At 54.4% G+C, this 14,565-nt stretch overlaps 1 protein-coding gene across 3 annotated transcripts; it reads right to left on the minus strand.

Moving 5' to 3' along the window:
• Window position 1: 1 nt before the first annotated feature.
• Slc4a11 (solute carrier family 4 member 11) lies at window positions 2-10,979 on the minus strand. 3 transcript variants are annotated; one of them, XM_047540195.1, is made up of 20 exons: window positions 10,822-10,979; window positions 8,987-9,046; window positions 6,899-7,063; window positions 6,726-6,775; window positions 6,223-6,454; window positions 6,056-6,137; window positions 5,659-5,782; window positions 3,777-3,980; window positions 3,611-3,704; window positions 3,390-3,515; window positions 3,198-3,311; window positions 2,977-3,109; window positions 2,631-2,704; window positions 1,875-2,133; window positions 1,696-1,802; window positions 1,441-1,609; window positions 1,186-1,359; window positions 816-1,011; window positions 566-735; window positions 2-429 (listed from the first exon to the last, which is right to left on the minus strand). In XM_047540195.1, the coding sequence occupies exons 2-20, from the start codon at window positions 9,030-9,032 to the stop codon at window positions 360-362; spliced, it is 2,589 nt and encodes an 862-aa protein (XP_047396151.1). In that variant the 5' UTR covers window positions 9,033-9,046; window positions 10,822-10,979; the 3' UTR covers window positions 2-359. The 3 variants fall into 3 exon arrangements, with proteins under 3 accessions (XP_047396151.1, XP_047396150.1, XP_047396152.1); XM_047540194.1 differs by lacking the exon at window positions 10,822-10,979 and adding an exon at window positions 10,500-10,630; XM_047540196.1 differs by lacking the exons at window positions 3,198-3,311; window positions 10,822-10,979 and adding an exon at window positions 10,500-10,630.
• Between the last annotated feature and the right edge of the window lie 3,586 nt (window positions 10,980-14,565).

Consider the following 14,565-nt stretch of genomic DNA (forward strand, 5'->3'; position numbering starts at 1 on the left):
ACACAGAAACAGAAACAGGAGCTTTATTCTCTAATGCGCACACAGTGAGTTCCTTACACAATCAAGGAAATCATTTCTCTTTCAGACATCTGACTCTTTTATCAAAAGAAAATCCACCCTGCTTAGTCCCACCTGGGTAGAAACTGCCCTGAGCAAAGTTCCTGACCCAAAACTAAAGGCTAATGAGGAGAGGGGTGAGCACACACACACTGAACCCCCACAATGTCCAGGCATCCCAGGCCTGACAGCTGTGAAAACACAGCACAGGGCAACAACCCGGACCCCACACCTCCTACACAGACAGCCAGCCGGGGAGGGTGAGGAGGGTTGGTGAAGTGGGTATGGTCAGGGCCTGCTAATCAGGGCCTGTGCTCAGCATCCATGGCGTCCAGGTATTTGGCTTCAATAATTCGGGGCAGCAGGTTGTAGCTGGGGAGAGGAAGAAAAGGCAGGAAGATGAACACTGAATGGTTTAGAAAGGAGAAGGCAAGGGCACCACCCAGCCCACCCACCTCCCAGCCCTAGGACTCTCTTGCCCAGTCCCCACCCTCCCAACTGTCCCTACCGGATGGGGATCATGGCAATCATGATGAGGGGAAAGATCATTTTCATGTAGGGCATGGAGCTCATGCCGAAGGCACACAGCAGGAGCAGCTGCAGAACCTGAAGACCTGTGAAGTAGTGGATCTTCCTCTGGGGCACTCTCCGGATGTAGTGCGTGGGTGGGTACGATGTCTGCAGGTGGCAGTGACCAGGTGTAGGCAGGGTTGGCCATGTCCCCAACCCTATCCTCCCTCCCAAGGCCAGGTATCCACCTGCTCCTTAAGCAGAAGGGCCACACGTGAGAAGAGCTGGTTGCCATCCAGGGAGGTGAGCGCAATATAGAGGAAGAGGCCATAGAGCACAGGCTTGGGGATCCACTGCAGTGGGAAGGGCAGCAGCAGCAAGGAGAGGCCCACCAGGACACTGGCACCCAACGACGTCAGCCGTGTCTCCTTCACATTCACAATCCTGCAGGGGCCCAGAGCAAAAGACCACATGGCCCATCTTAGGCCACATGTGAACCCAGGGCTATATTACTTCTGGGCCACATCCCTCCCTAGGTCACAAGTGGCCTAAGGCTCCCCCCACCCAGAGTCCACATGGCTCTTTCCCCAGGTCTCCAGGGGCTACTCTCACACTCACGTCTCATAAATATGCCCATTCTCCACACGCTCCTCCACTAAGGCCAGGGCCCGCACGTGCAATGGGGAGTGGGGGTAGGCAGCATGGATCCAGGGCAGCCCAAACAGCGATAGTCCTGTGTTGATGATGGCAAGGAGCAGAAGGTCCCAGTGGTAGGCAGTGCCCTTCACCAGCCTGCAGCATATGAGCACAGAGCCTCAGTAGCCCTCAGAGGGCTGGGCACGTGTTCTCCCCACCCTTCCCAGCCCTATATACCTGTTTTCTGGTGCGTTGACCAAAGCAGCCACCAGGTTCTGCTCAATAAAGAAGAGCAGAGAGAGCAGGAAGCCAAGGCCCATGGCACTGCCGATGGCCCCCAGGGATAGTGAGTGGATCTGTGCCACCTCAAACAGGTTCTCACTGGGATTGTAGCGGAACTTGCTCACTGCAGCAGGAGACAGGCTCCAGCTCAGCCTGCAGTCCCCACAGCAAGCCCATACCACCCCAACTCACTTGTGAGTCCCCACTCACTCTCAATTTCCCGGAAGCCATAGGAGCTGATGAGGGAGAAGGTGAGCACCGCGATGGGCAGGGCGCAGTCAGACAGGGTCTCGCGTACACACTGGTGCAGGTACGGACTGGGGACAGCCAGCAGATCAGCATGGCCTAGGAGCCATGTGGCCCTTCCCCTCACCCCCGGGCCCCCTCACCTCTTCTTGAACTGGTAGAGGGTGTAGCCCAGCCAAAGCGTGCCCAGCATGATGAGGAGGCTGAGCACTGCAGTTGCCCGGCCTGAATGTGTGGCACTGGGACTTCCTGTCATGGCCAGCTCTGTTGGGCTGGCCAGGAAGCTGGTGTTGAGGGTGGTGGGCAGGCTGGTGTTGAGGCTGGTACTGACGCCCAACAGACTCACCAAAGATGAAGTCCTTTTTGTATAGTAGTGGTGACCATAGTAGTACTTCCAGAAAACTGCAGAATGGGCCAACAGGTCTCAGTTACTATAAACTGTGAAAGGCTGGGGCCCAGCTTCCCACAGCAGGAACAGGGCGAGTGGGAAAGAGGTGGGGACTCTGAAGGGACAGAGTGGGGCCCTGAAGGGAAAGAGCTCCTGAGGGGAGGTAGAGGTGGTGAGAAGCAGCAGAGAGCTCTGGTCTTTTATGTCAACCAGGACCTCACTAACCTGCCCATCCACCCAATGTCCCCCTATCAGTCCCGGTTCCATGATGGGTTTCTGACACCCCATCAGGCCTGTCCCTCCTTATTTCTGATCCTGTCTGGGGAAGCCCTGTCACCCTCTAGCACAAGGGCCTACTGCTCTCTGCCAGTGAAAGTTCCCAGAGCACCCCTGACTATGGAAAGGAACAACCTCAGCTTGACCCAGTCTGTGTCCCATGTGGCCAAGACCCAAAGCCTCCCATCTCAGCTTAGATTGCCCTACAGCAGGTGGCCACGAGCTCTGCACTCACTTTTGACCATGCCCTTGACAGCATCCAGCAAGAATGTGATGGAAATGAAGAGAGCAATGATCTCCTCTGTCGACCTGCCAGGAGGCAACGTGCCGCATAAGATGGGGAGTATTGTTGAGGGAGAGGTTTCCCTTCATCTGTACAGATCACCCCCACCGCCATACATAGAGGATCAGGCCCTAGGCTGCCCAATAAGCCTACCCCAGCTCCTTGGAACAGAGAAAAAGTGGGGTACCCCATCCACCCCAGGGTTACAAGGCCGTGGGAGCTGGCATAAGGTCACAGGTCCCTAGCCTTGAGGGTCCCCAGCCTTGAGGGTCCCCACAGCTCAGGAAGGATCAGTCACCTCTTGAAGAGACTCATGACCAGGCTGAGGTTCAAGAAGGCATACAGCGCGAGGAAGAAACTGTTCCACAGGCCCGTCCATGCATAGAAAGAGTTGAAGTCCAGGTCATAGTCATCACAGATGACACGGATCACTGCAGGCAGTGGGGCAGGGTGGGCGGTCAGGGCCCAGCTGGGACCCAGGACCTTGGGCATCATCTCCCGCCTCAACCCCCACTGCACCCTGGATGTAGATGGCCAGGGGTGCGGTTGTCAGCAGTATCACCAGCGGCTGCCCAGAGAAGAGTGCATACAAGAGGCCTCCAATGCTCTGCCCAGCGATGGTCTTCTGCACATCTGTGGAGGTGTGGGGGTCAGGGTCCACCACAGCCCAGGGCCCTGCCCAGCATACCCTGGCCAGCCCCAGCCCCTCACCGATGGCCCCGTTTGTGTTCTCATCATTGAGGGACCCAAAAGCGATCGTGGGCAGCAGGCAGGCAAAGTAGAGGAACAGGGTGGTAGTGATGTATTTGCCCACGGCCTTGCTTTTCCCAATAATGCCTAGGAAAGGGGGATGGGACAGAGAGTTTGCTGGGGATGCAGGACAGATACACATGTCCCTGGATGAAGGCTGGATGAGCCACAGGACTACCTACCATCAGTGAAATCCAGTGGGTACACAGGGAACCTGCGCATGATGTCCTCCCGGATGCCCTTCCCAAAAGGAACAAAGTCCGTGCACTTTGGAGGCTGGGGAGAACAGTGCTTGTTAGCCCCAGCTAACCAGGCTCCCTCCCACCCATACCCAACAGTATCCTGTACCTGCGGGTGTTTGTGGGCATGAAGGGAAAAGATGCTGTATTCCTTCATTCCTGGCATCACCATGGTGAGCAACTGTCTCTGATGCACCAAGGCCTCCTTGAATTCTTCCTCTGTGCGGGTCTTCAGGAGCTTCTGGCGGAAGGTGATGTCGGAGAACATGGTGGCAAAAGTGCGCGCCACCTCCATTGCAGTCTTGGTGCTTTTCTGGGGGTGGAGGATGGGAGAGTTGTATCTGCAGCCTGTATAGAAGAGAGGAAGCCCTGCCCTTGCCAAACTCAGGCATTCCCAAGCAGGTGGCAGATGCTCTTCCTGTGTACTGGCAGTGAGTTTTGTTCCCCCAAAGTTCAGGCATTAGTGAGCCCTGTCACAATTTCTACCAGTTGGCAGATCACCAGGACAAATATCAAGCTAGTACTTTTCTTATAAATTCAGACATCAGTCTTCTCCCAAGCAATAAAAATCTGTGAGATCAGCTGGGCACAAGCCTATAATCCCACATACTTGGAAAGGTGAAGCAGTAGGATCCTAAGTTCAAGGCCAGAGACCCTGTCTTCCCAGGTTTCCCAGTACTGGGAAAACAAAAACAAAATCTGGAATCTGCGATCACAGATATCAAACTACAGTAAAGTCAAACACTTCCCAGCCATGTCTCACTAGACGTATATGCACTCTGCTGGTTTACTTGACTTTCAAAAAGGTCCAGGCCCATTGGACCTAAAACCCGACCAAGGCCAACCCTATCCATGAGCCACAAGCCCAAGCCTCCACCTGGTCCAGGTCCCTTGGTAGTAGTGTCTGCCCCTTTTTGATGTTCAAGCTATAGTCCTGGAGCTCTCTACATATTGTCCCATAGAAGAGCCTGTGTTTCTGAGAAGCCTACTGTTGGGGGCTGCTGACCTACCCGCAAGGCACCACCAATCTAGGCACTCAGCTCTGGAGCTGTTGTTTCTTTCACTATTCTGGCCACTCTGTCAGGTGCTGCTCCCTCTCTCCATCAGCACAGTAACAAAGACAGCGAGTTTATATGGCCTACGGCAGGGACATTCCCCTCAGTACTCCTTAGCCTACAGAGGAGGAAGCCTGTATCAGAGGCAGGGGCAGAATCCTCGAGAAGAAAACAGAGAACCCGGGTGTGGCTCAGTGGTAGAGTACCTATCGCCTAGTGTGTGCATGGCCCTGGTTCAATCCCCAGCACTGCATTAAAAAGAAAAAACAGGGGCTGGGGATATAGTTCAGTTGGTAGAGTGCTTGCCTTGCACACACAAGGTCCTGAGTTCAATCCCCAGCACCGCCAAAAAAAAAAAAAAAAAAAAAAAAAAAAAGCTTAAATGTTAAGGTCCTTTTAAGGTGGTCATAATTCCTATTCAGAATTTGAAAATCCTTCTCCTTATGGAGAGAACCTCCAAAATGTACCAGCTTCGGTCCCTACAAAGGCAGAGTGCTCCTGACCAAGTGGTGTATAGCCCAAGAACGAATAGGGATCCTTAGCCAGAAAATCAGCCAACTAGAAGAAGGGTGAGGGTGGGGAAAGCAGACCAAAGAAAGGCACCAGTGTTTGAATCAGTAATTGTTAAACTATTTCTTTTCAAGAAGGAAAGACAAATTTGGGGGCAACCTTTGGGGAAATTTAGACTAAACAGAGAAAAAATAAAGATGTTTCCAATAAACTGTTAGGCAGACAGGAAGGGAGGGGTGAGGAGGCCTTCAGAGATGTTCCCAAGGAGAAGACAGGGCAACCTGGGACTCCGTCCCTCAAGAAGCAGAGTCCTGGGGCTCTCTGCATATTGTTCCATAATCTAGCCTGTGTTCCTGAGGAGGAGCCTACTGTTGGGGGCTGCTGACCTCTCCCAAGGCACCACCAATCTAGGCACGCAGCACTTACCATCTTGGGTGGGGCCAGCACCAGGATGACGAAGCGAACCTCACAGGAGTTTTCCCCCCAGTTCTGTGGGCGAACCAGGCGGCTGATGCACACGTGCCGCTTCTGTAAGGCCTTCATGGTGCAGCTGGCAGGGGATAGAAGGGCGCACAGAACACAATTGCCACCCTTGGGAGCTGGGGCCACACCCACCCAGAAACCCTGACTTTGACAACTAGTGACCAAAAAAGACAATATGGTCAGTATGGGATCAATTGCTAGGACCCTCTCCTCCCAAACTGGATGTGCCGCCAGAGCTGTACACTCCTAGGTGGGCCAGCCTCTGCAGGGGCATAAAACACCTAGCTCCAGTATGACAAATAGAGGGGCCAAATGTGGTGGCCATAGTCCAGCAACTCACATGATACAGAGCCACGACTGCTGATATTGCACCCCTGTGACTGTAGCAGTGACCCCTTGGATGGTATCCGACAGCAGGTGGACTGAGGACAGAGAAGAGAGGAGAGGTAAGGTGTCTGCAGTTGCCCACCCAAACCTCCCCTGCCCAGCCAGGGAGATAAACCTTACCTTTACCCTCCATGGGGGCCCCGGCATCTGTAAAGAGCTTGGCCATGAGTAGGTCCAAATTGCAGTCAGGTTCAGTGTGGTTGGGGTCTTGAGCAAAGCGGCTCAGCATGGTCCGCAGCACATCATCCAGCGAAGTGGCTGTCTCATCCAGGATGATGCTGGCCTGTGCCAGGAAGCCATCCAGATCCCGGCGCGCTCTAATCTCTTCCCCAAAGTTCTTTAACTTCAGGTACTGTGAGGACCCCAAGCACAAAACCCTCAGGCCCATGAATGAGACTGCTGTCCCTGCCTGGGCCCCTCCTTTTTAGTGGTCTATGGCTGCCCCTGTCCACCAGGACCAAAACCCCTTTCCAGGAGGGAAGGCCCAGCCTTGAGCCAGTTTGAGATCCCCGCTGAGGAACTCCTTTGGCCAAGGAGAGGAACAGCATGAGGGATCTAAAAGAAGCAGCTCCCTCTAGCCCTAGCTAGAGACCCCAGGACTGCCCTGCAGGATGGACCCTCACCTTGCGCGAGGTGTGCAGGAGGACACAGCCACCAGATGTCTCTTCACTACCTGGAGAAAAAGTAGGAGAGTTCAGGGTACCAGGCCACCTCTTCAGGTCTCTCTTGGTAAAACGGGGCCATTTTTGCCCAAGTTCCTGCCCTCCCCCAGCCTGTCCCTGCTGCAGCCCCATACCAGATTTAGAGGGCTGCATCTCAAGGTTGACATTGACAAAAAATCGGATGCTCTCGCCCGATACAATGGAGGAGTTGACTGTGTCGAAGGCCTCATCCCCCAGGCTCTCTTCCCGGACTTCAGAGGTATCATCCATATCATTCTTGAAGCAGCCCAGAGAAGCAGCTGTCACCAAGAGAGACCCAAGAGGGCCTGGCCGTCAGTGCTGCACATCAAAAGGAGGAGCTCCAAGACCCAGGAGCAGGCACCCCTAGACTGTTCCACAGGGCACATTCAGTGAAAGGTGAGAAGCCTCTTTTAGGCCAGGAAGGAAGTCTTGGCTGGGGGAGGCAGAATTTCTAGTCTGCCTAGCCCCAACTCAGAGTGTGGCAATTAGCACACGGCTGGATCCCCTGCCAGGTGACTTTATCCAGTGTCTTCCAGTTGTGAGAACCAGGTCCCTGCACTGTACTGGCCCTTTAGCTTGAGAACAACATGTCTGTTCTATAAACTTTGGACAAAGCACAAGAGCAACAATACAGATAAGACTGCCTAGCCCCTACCTTCCCAGAACGCCCGGGAGAGGAGACCCGGGGGAAGGAGCTACTGGAGTAGCCAGATGATCCCCTCTCCCCCACTGCCTTATAGGTTCAGGGCTTAGAGTTCCTCCTCCCAGGGAGGGTAGAAGGGGCCAAACATCAAGGCTGAGATACCCAGTACAGACATGGCACAAGGAGGTAAGAGAACCTGAGAAGAATGGCCTCCAAAGTAGGCCTAATGTCAACCCTGCCCTATCATGCCCCTCTCCTCTATGGTGCCAGATACCCAGGGCAAAGATCCTGCTGCCCCTCAATTCCTATAGTACATCCCAACACACACCCCTGGTGGGACTCCTCCTATGGGAAGACTTCCTAGTAACATGCAAATGTTCCTCTTCCCTGAACCCTGCTCACAGCCTGACCCAGCCCTGCCTCTTTTCTAGACCAGCTGACATCTCTTTCACAGTTCCATGGTTGCTTCCCCATTTGTGGGTGCCCCCAGTAAAGGGGCCCTTGTAGTCCAGACCTCACAAATGCCTGACAAACACCTGTGCAGGGACAGGGACGGGTCATCAGCACATCTACACCAGCCAGTGACTCACCTGACTCACTTCCACTCCCACTCACCAGTTTCTTTCTCATATTCCAGTCCTTGTTCCCTCAACCTCTTGAGCTCAGGGGCTGGCGACCCCTAGCCCCAGGTTGGCACTGTATCCAGAGCCCAGAGAACTACTGGGTCAAAAGATGTCCTCCCTTCTTCTATTATAGTGCTCATGACAAATTCCTTCTTCCCCATTCCTGCCTTATTTAAAACCACCTGCTCCCTAAACCCCAATCTGCCCAGCCTCCCCTCTGCCATCCCTGCAGCAACTACCCTTGTCTTCTCTCCTTACCCTGGGTTCTACCTTCTCTTAGCTTTAGCTCTTGAACCTCCAGTTTAAGGACCTGCCCAGCTAGTGCCATCAGGTCCTTGCAGGGTTCCTGCAATGCCATGTCCTCATCCCTATACATGTCCTCATACAGTGTAGCCACATAACTTATCTGGCCCATGGAGCGTCCATGCCCTAGGGGTACTGAGTAAAAGCACATCCTCACTATGTCTAAGCACTGCCCCACTAAACATCTCTCTGATGGTCAGGCTAGTTTATGGGGCTGGGTGCAGGACAGGCAGCCCAGAGCCAGCCCAGACATGATAAGGACAGCTAGACCTATGCAAGCAGGGGCAACTACAGACCCTCCCTCTAGGGCAGGGTGAGGAATAAAGAATATACAACATTTGGCCTAAGGATCCATCCAGATATCAGGGCACTGTAGCAGTGAACCATGGGACAGAACACCAGGTGGTGCCAGTAGCCCAGGAGGAGCAGACAGCCCTCCCAGGACCATAGCACTCTAGGTCCTGCCAGGGCTCATCAGCTACCCCTCTCACCACACCACGCCCTCCTGCAAGGTGGGGTCCAAAAGACCAGTACCAGCACTGCACCAGATAAGTGGCAAATGCCATGGGCACACTGGTGAGTGGGCAAAGTCCCCTAGAGACTTCTGATGAAGAAACTTCTCAAATACACACCTGAAAAGTATTCACTGGAATCCTCAAGATATCCATTCTGTGACATGGCAGAAGAGTTCTCTGCAAAGAAAGTCAAAGAATTGCCACCAGTCCCATTCTTCTATGCCCACCTGCAACCTACCCTGCTTATTCCTTCTTATCTGTCCCAAGAATCTGCCCCAGGCCACCCTGGGGAAAAGAGGGGTAGGGGACAGCAGCACAAGGGAAGGAGGCCCCCCTGCAGAGCCAGAAGTCAGCCTTAACTTAAGGAATTAAATTCCTTAGCCCATCTGCTAGGGGCTGCCCAGGTATGCAAGGGATGAGGAGGAGACTTTCTCAGGATGTCCTCCCCTCCAAATTATGAATAGTGTCCAGTTCAATAACCCAGGTTTCATTAGAATCCAGTCCTGGCCTACGGAACTGGAAGGAGACTGAAACTAGCTCCCAGGCTTCGCTGCCAAGTCCAGCATCTGAGCCAGGACCCTTCTCTCTGGACATCTTTCCCTCTCAGACCCATCTCAGGGACCACAAATACCCATCGCATGTGCAGTTTCCCCGACCCCCTCACGTGCCAAAAGATCAACCCCGGGCGACCAACAGTCGCCTCCTCCCCTGGGCGTTGACACCATTCAGGGCCGCCTGGGAGGAGGAGCCCTGGGTCGAGAAGGGAGAAGGGGCGGGGTGTGTGTGTGGCGGGGGATACTATGCACATTCCCCGCGCGAGCTCCGGGATGGTCCCGGCTGTTTACGCCTCACTGCAAGGAAGCACAGGAGGGGCCGCGCGCCCCAAAGGAAAACGCCTCCACGCTCCTGGAGATCGACCCGGGGTAGCATGCAGTCGTACGTGCAAGGTGGGAGCTGGCTGCATCCAGGAGGAAGGGCGCGGGCAGTTAAGGTAGCGTCCAAGGTCGCTGAGACCGGTATCACCTACTCTCATCCCGTGCCCCACGTGCAGGTAAATGGCCGGACAAACCCGGCTCCTGGCCAGGCCGCGAGGAGGTCCCTCAGATGTGTGGGCGAGCCAGAGGCTGTTGCGGTCTCGGCGTCCCAGCAGCTGGCGGACACCCCGGCAGCGCCGGACAGAAGGTGCCAGACAAATGTGAGATGAGGCTTTCCCAGGCGGCGGTATGCCGGGCTCGGAAGAGCTCTGCGCCCGGGGGTGCTGGGACCCCACAGTTCCACCCTGCCCACCCCCGAACCCCCAACTCTTCACTAGCTACAACAGAGGTTTAAACACTTAAGAACTTCAAGACGGCGAGGTCAGAGCATTCGATCCAGCGCGCAGTGCCCACAAACCCGTTCCTGGGCCACCCTACGCCAAGCGCGCACCCTTCCCGACTCTAGTTCTCGGGCGCCGAACTCACACCCGCCCCAGGCTGAGAGATCCCCACAGCCTTTCGCCCCGGGTCTGCTAAGGCTGGCTACATCAGCGTTTATCCGCGACCATGCCCCCGACGGCTCCACGTCCCCGCCTAACACAGAGACTTCCCCGCCAGGCCTCCGCCTCACCAGCGGGTTCAAGTACCGTACCCACCACACGGCTGGAGATGGAACACGTGCCCGGTGGCCATGGCCATGGCCCGGGCAATTGGCCGTTGGACAGCTGCACGCACACACACACACACGCACGCACGCCCGGGCTTGCGCGCACACACATACACACACGCCCGGGCTTCTCACCCCACGCACTGGCGCTTCGAGACCCTTAACTTGGCGTCTCCAGCACGCCAAGGGCGGGAGCCGGCGACACACCCCCGCGCCGCGCCTGGGTCCTAATGCCGCTCAGACGCCCCGCCCGGGCGCAGGAGGCAGTGCCTCGGAGGGCGCGGTCCCACCCGCCCGCCCGGCGCCCTCACCCGCGAGAGGGCTGCTCCTGGGAGCCCACGACGACTAGGCCAGTCTAGACCCGACTCCTTCGGAACGCGCGCGCCAACCCAAGTGGTGCAGGGTTTGGGCCTGGGCAGGGCTGGGAACTTTCTGGAACGTTTGATAGGACCACAGAGCCTCAGGCCGGTGCGACTGCGTCGGGTCTAGGAAAGCGTCGCGGGCGTCCGCTTTAAAAGCGCCGCTGGCCCCACCCCCTTTGCTGGGGGCCTCCGCAGGGGCACGCCCGCTGGTTGTCCCGCCTCCTCCATTCATAGTTGAGGATCTGGTCGGGACTTAAACTCCGTTCTTCTTTCTCTTTCCTCTCCTCCTCCTCCGGGAAGTGTGCCCTATCTAACTAGACGGGCCGGCGTGCGTTCCCTGGGTTCTGCTCTGGCCTGCGGAACCCGCGGCGCTCCTAGTTTGGGGTCGTCGGGTTTGCTCGCAACTCACCTCCGCTTCACTCTTTTCCAAAATGGCCCCGCCGCCCTTTTTCTCTTCCTGGACTGGCGGGAACCGGCTTTTCTGCGAATAATGTGTGTGCATGTGTGTAGGGAGGCGGTGGCGCGCTGGGTTCCGCCAAGTCATGTCGTTGAGATGAACCCCGACCTGACTCCGTGGCTCCCCAGTCGCCGAGATTCCTCAGCCCTCGGGCCTCGATTGCCCCAGGAACAGGTACCCCGACAAAGTGCTAATTCCTCAACCCGCTCCACGTACTGGTCGCTAGCCGAGGACTGGTACTCCCACCCCCACCCCATCCGCTGCTGGGACGGAGTTCGCCACTGCACTCCAGTCGTGGAAGAGGGGAAGGCAGAGGACGCTTTCATCTCTACGCGAGGGATGTAGGATTCTCCCAAAGCAGAGTTGGGGGATAGGGGAGTGGATCGAGGACGGCCCTGAATCCCGCCCCACACACTTATTACTCCAGAAGGCTGTGCTTAAGATAATCTGTTCTATGGCCTGCTCCAAACGGGCTTTGAACAACTGAGAGATGGCCATGTACTTTTATTTTTATTTTTCTCCCTGGGGGGAGAAATGGGGATCAGTGCACCCCGCCCATGGGACCTTCTCTAGACATCTTATAGCTTACAGTTCCATCTGAGGGGAGGGACAGCTTCCTGGCGTCATGGGGTGGCAGGATGGGGGAGCGGTTTGCAAGGCAGGTTGATATTATCTGGGGTGCAAGCCTGGATGGGCAGACACAGGGGCTAGACCCCTGAAGAGCCACCTTTTCACCCTTACCTGGGAATGTCTTGCTTCTGCATTTGCTCCCAGCAGTGCCCAAATGCCTGGTCCTTTCAACCTAGCTGTGTTCAGGAAACCACCTGAAACCTGCCCCTCCCTTATCAGAGGACCTCACTTCTCAGCTTACTGAGCAAAGTGGAGCCCATAGCAAGCCTTCCTCCAGTGCCTACGGCCCCTTCTGCAAGCTTCTTCCTATCTCTCAGGGAAACTGGCACTGACCCCTTTCTGCTTCAGCTTCCTGTATTCTGGCCCCTACTGTTTCCAGACTGACCTGCTATCAACGTTTTTTTCCTTAAGTCCTTACACCCACCCCCTGTCCTGCCTAGATCAGCGACTATGAGCAAATACAGATGCTTAAGGGCTCCATGCCTATGCCCCCTTACAACTGGAAGGTAGGTTTAGGGACCCAGACACAGACACAGACATCCTGGGGGCCTCTGAATTCACTGGGCTGTGAATGCAAAACTATATTCACTAGATTCTACAAGGCACCTAACTCTCCAACGTGCTTCCAGCTCCATTTGCCTCTTTCGTTTTGTTTGGTTACCAATGATGGAATCCAGGGGTGCTTATCCACTAAGTCACATCATTAGTTCTTTTTATTTTTTATTTTGAGACAGGGTCTTACTAAGTTGCTTAGGATCTCCCTAAGTTGCTGAGACTGGCTTTGAACTTGTGATCCTCCTGCCTCAACCTCCCTAGTCGCTGGGATTACAGGTGTGTGTCACCATGCCTGGTTCCATTTGCCTCTTAAACCACTTAGTTTGCCTGCCATTAGAATCTGGGTTCAGAAGTAATGGTATAGTATTTCATTGAAATACCAAAACATGCTGGGCATGGCCTGTACTCCCAGCTACCTGGGAGGCTCGGGTAGGAGGTTCCAGTCATCAGGAAATTCCAGGTCAGCCTTGGCAACTTAGCAAGACCTTGTCTCATGTTAAAAAAAAAAATAATAAAGCGGGGAGACGGGATGTAGCTCAGTACTTGCCTAGCATGTGTGAGGCCCTGGGTTCAATCTTAGTACCACAGAAACAAAACAAAACGAAAAAAAAACACTCCTTGTGTTCAACCCCTGCCTCCCACCCCATACTGGGAAAACAAACAAAAAAACCTCACTCCCTGGAACTCCTTTCCCTTCCAGCTACCACCCATTCCTCAGCCGTAATTTAGAGCGAACTTCTCCAGTTAGCCCCTTTCCCTACTTTGCAACCCTCCACCATGTAACCTGCTCTCCAAGGTCACCTTTCTTTGGCTTCCTTGCCCCTCCCGTAACAGCACCATGTTGCAGCATTTTACTTTGCTGCCTCTCAGAGCCTGCCCACATTTGCCTTCACCCCTGGCTCTCTACCAGTCACGGCTGTTTGTCATATTTCTATCTCCTGTCTGACTTCCATGTGCCACAGCCTGCTTGCCCCATTCCCCCAAAATACCTGAATGGTTAATATGCAAATCAAATGAAATTCATGCAGAATAGGACTCCTGAATCTACCACCCCGCTAGCTGCTCCAGACCAGAGAATCGCCCAGTCCATCCACATGGAAACCACCAGCAATGTTGTTCTTTTTACCTTCAAAACTGAATTTTTGGGCTGGGGCTGTAGCTCAGTGGCAGAGGGTTTGCCTAGCATGTGTGAGGCACTGGGTTCAATCCTTAGCAGCACATAAAAATAAACAAATAAAATAAAGGCATTCTGTCCATCTACAACAACAACCAAAAAAAATTTTTTTAAACAAACTGAATTTGCTCACTTATACTTCCAGCTTGGCCATCATGTTACCTTCTGACTAGTGCCTCCTCCCCCTGCTCCCATTGGCTTTCCACCAATTAGCACCCATTTTCCTATCTCCTGTCACTGAGCTCCTGACTTTCACTTGCCATAGCCTGCTTGTCCAATACCTTATACTTACCCAGATGGCTAATGAAATGCATGTTGTGACCTATGGAGGCGGGGCTACTGTAAAACCTGGCCTCTGCCTATTCCCCTAAATCATCATGTACCTCCTTTTCCCAGGGGTACACCACTGCAGCTTCAATGGTTGTGGGCTGGTCTTTTGACCACGACTAGCTCCTACCTGCTGTAGGCCTCCATAATCCTTGGCTCTTACCATGGCTTATTTCACCTTTCACATCCTAGGGACCTTTCCTGGTCATTCTGGCTAAAGTACTTTTCTGCTTTCCTTCTTTCACAGTTCCTCATGGCCCTAAACTCTGAAGTTCTTCATTCTTCCTACTATACTGCCCCAGCCCCACATGAGCACCCTGAGAGCAGGACTGTTTGTCCTTTAACAGTACAGCACCTGGTATAGTAGGTGCTCAATAAACCTGTGACATTTTGAAGGTTGATGGCTATCTCCTTGGGGGTTTATTGCAATGGATATGGAGATATCCATATCCAGCCTTGCCCAGTGGGTGCCCCAGGCAGATACTCCTGTTTCCTCCTGCTTCCTTCCTTTCACCCCAGACTTTTATTTCTACCTCATGCCTGTCCTATC

Source organism: Sciurus carolinensis, chromosome 2, assembly GCF_902686445.1.
Source record: "Sciurus carolinensis chromosome 2, mSciCar1.2, whole genome shotgun sequence".
NCBI classification, from domain to species: Eukaryota; Metazoa; Chordata; class Mammalia; order Rodentia; family Sciuridae; genus Sciurus; species Sciurus carolinensis.

What these genes read in the sequence shown, in the direction of transcription:
- Slc4a11 (XM_047540194.1), bottom strand. Translation starts at nt 10,542, where the DNA reads ATGGCCATGGCCACCGGGCACGTGTTCCATCTCCAGCCGTGTG. An exon ending in GATGCAGCCCTCTAAATCTG is followed by an intron (nt 6,776 to 6,898) that starts GTATGGGGCTGC and finishes CTTTTTCTCCAG; the next exon opens with GTAGTGAAGAGACATCTGGT. An exon ending in CCCTTCTGCTTAAGGAGCAG is followed by an intron (nt 736 to 815) that starts GTGGATACCTGG and finishes TGCCACCTGCAG; the next exon opens with ACATCGTACCCACCCACGCA.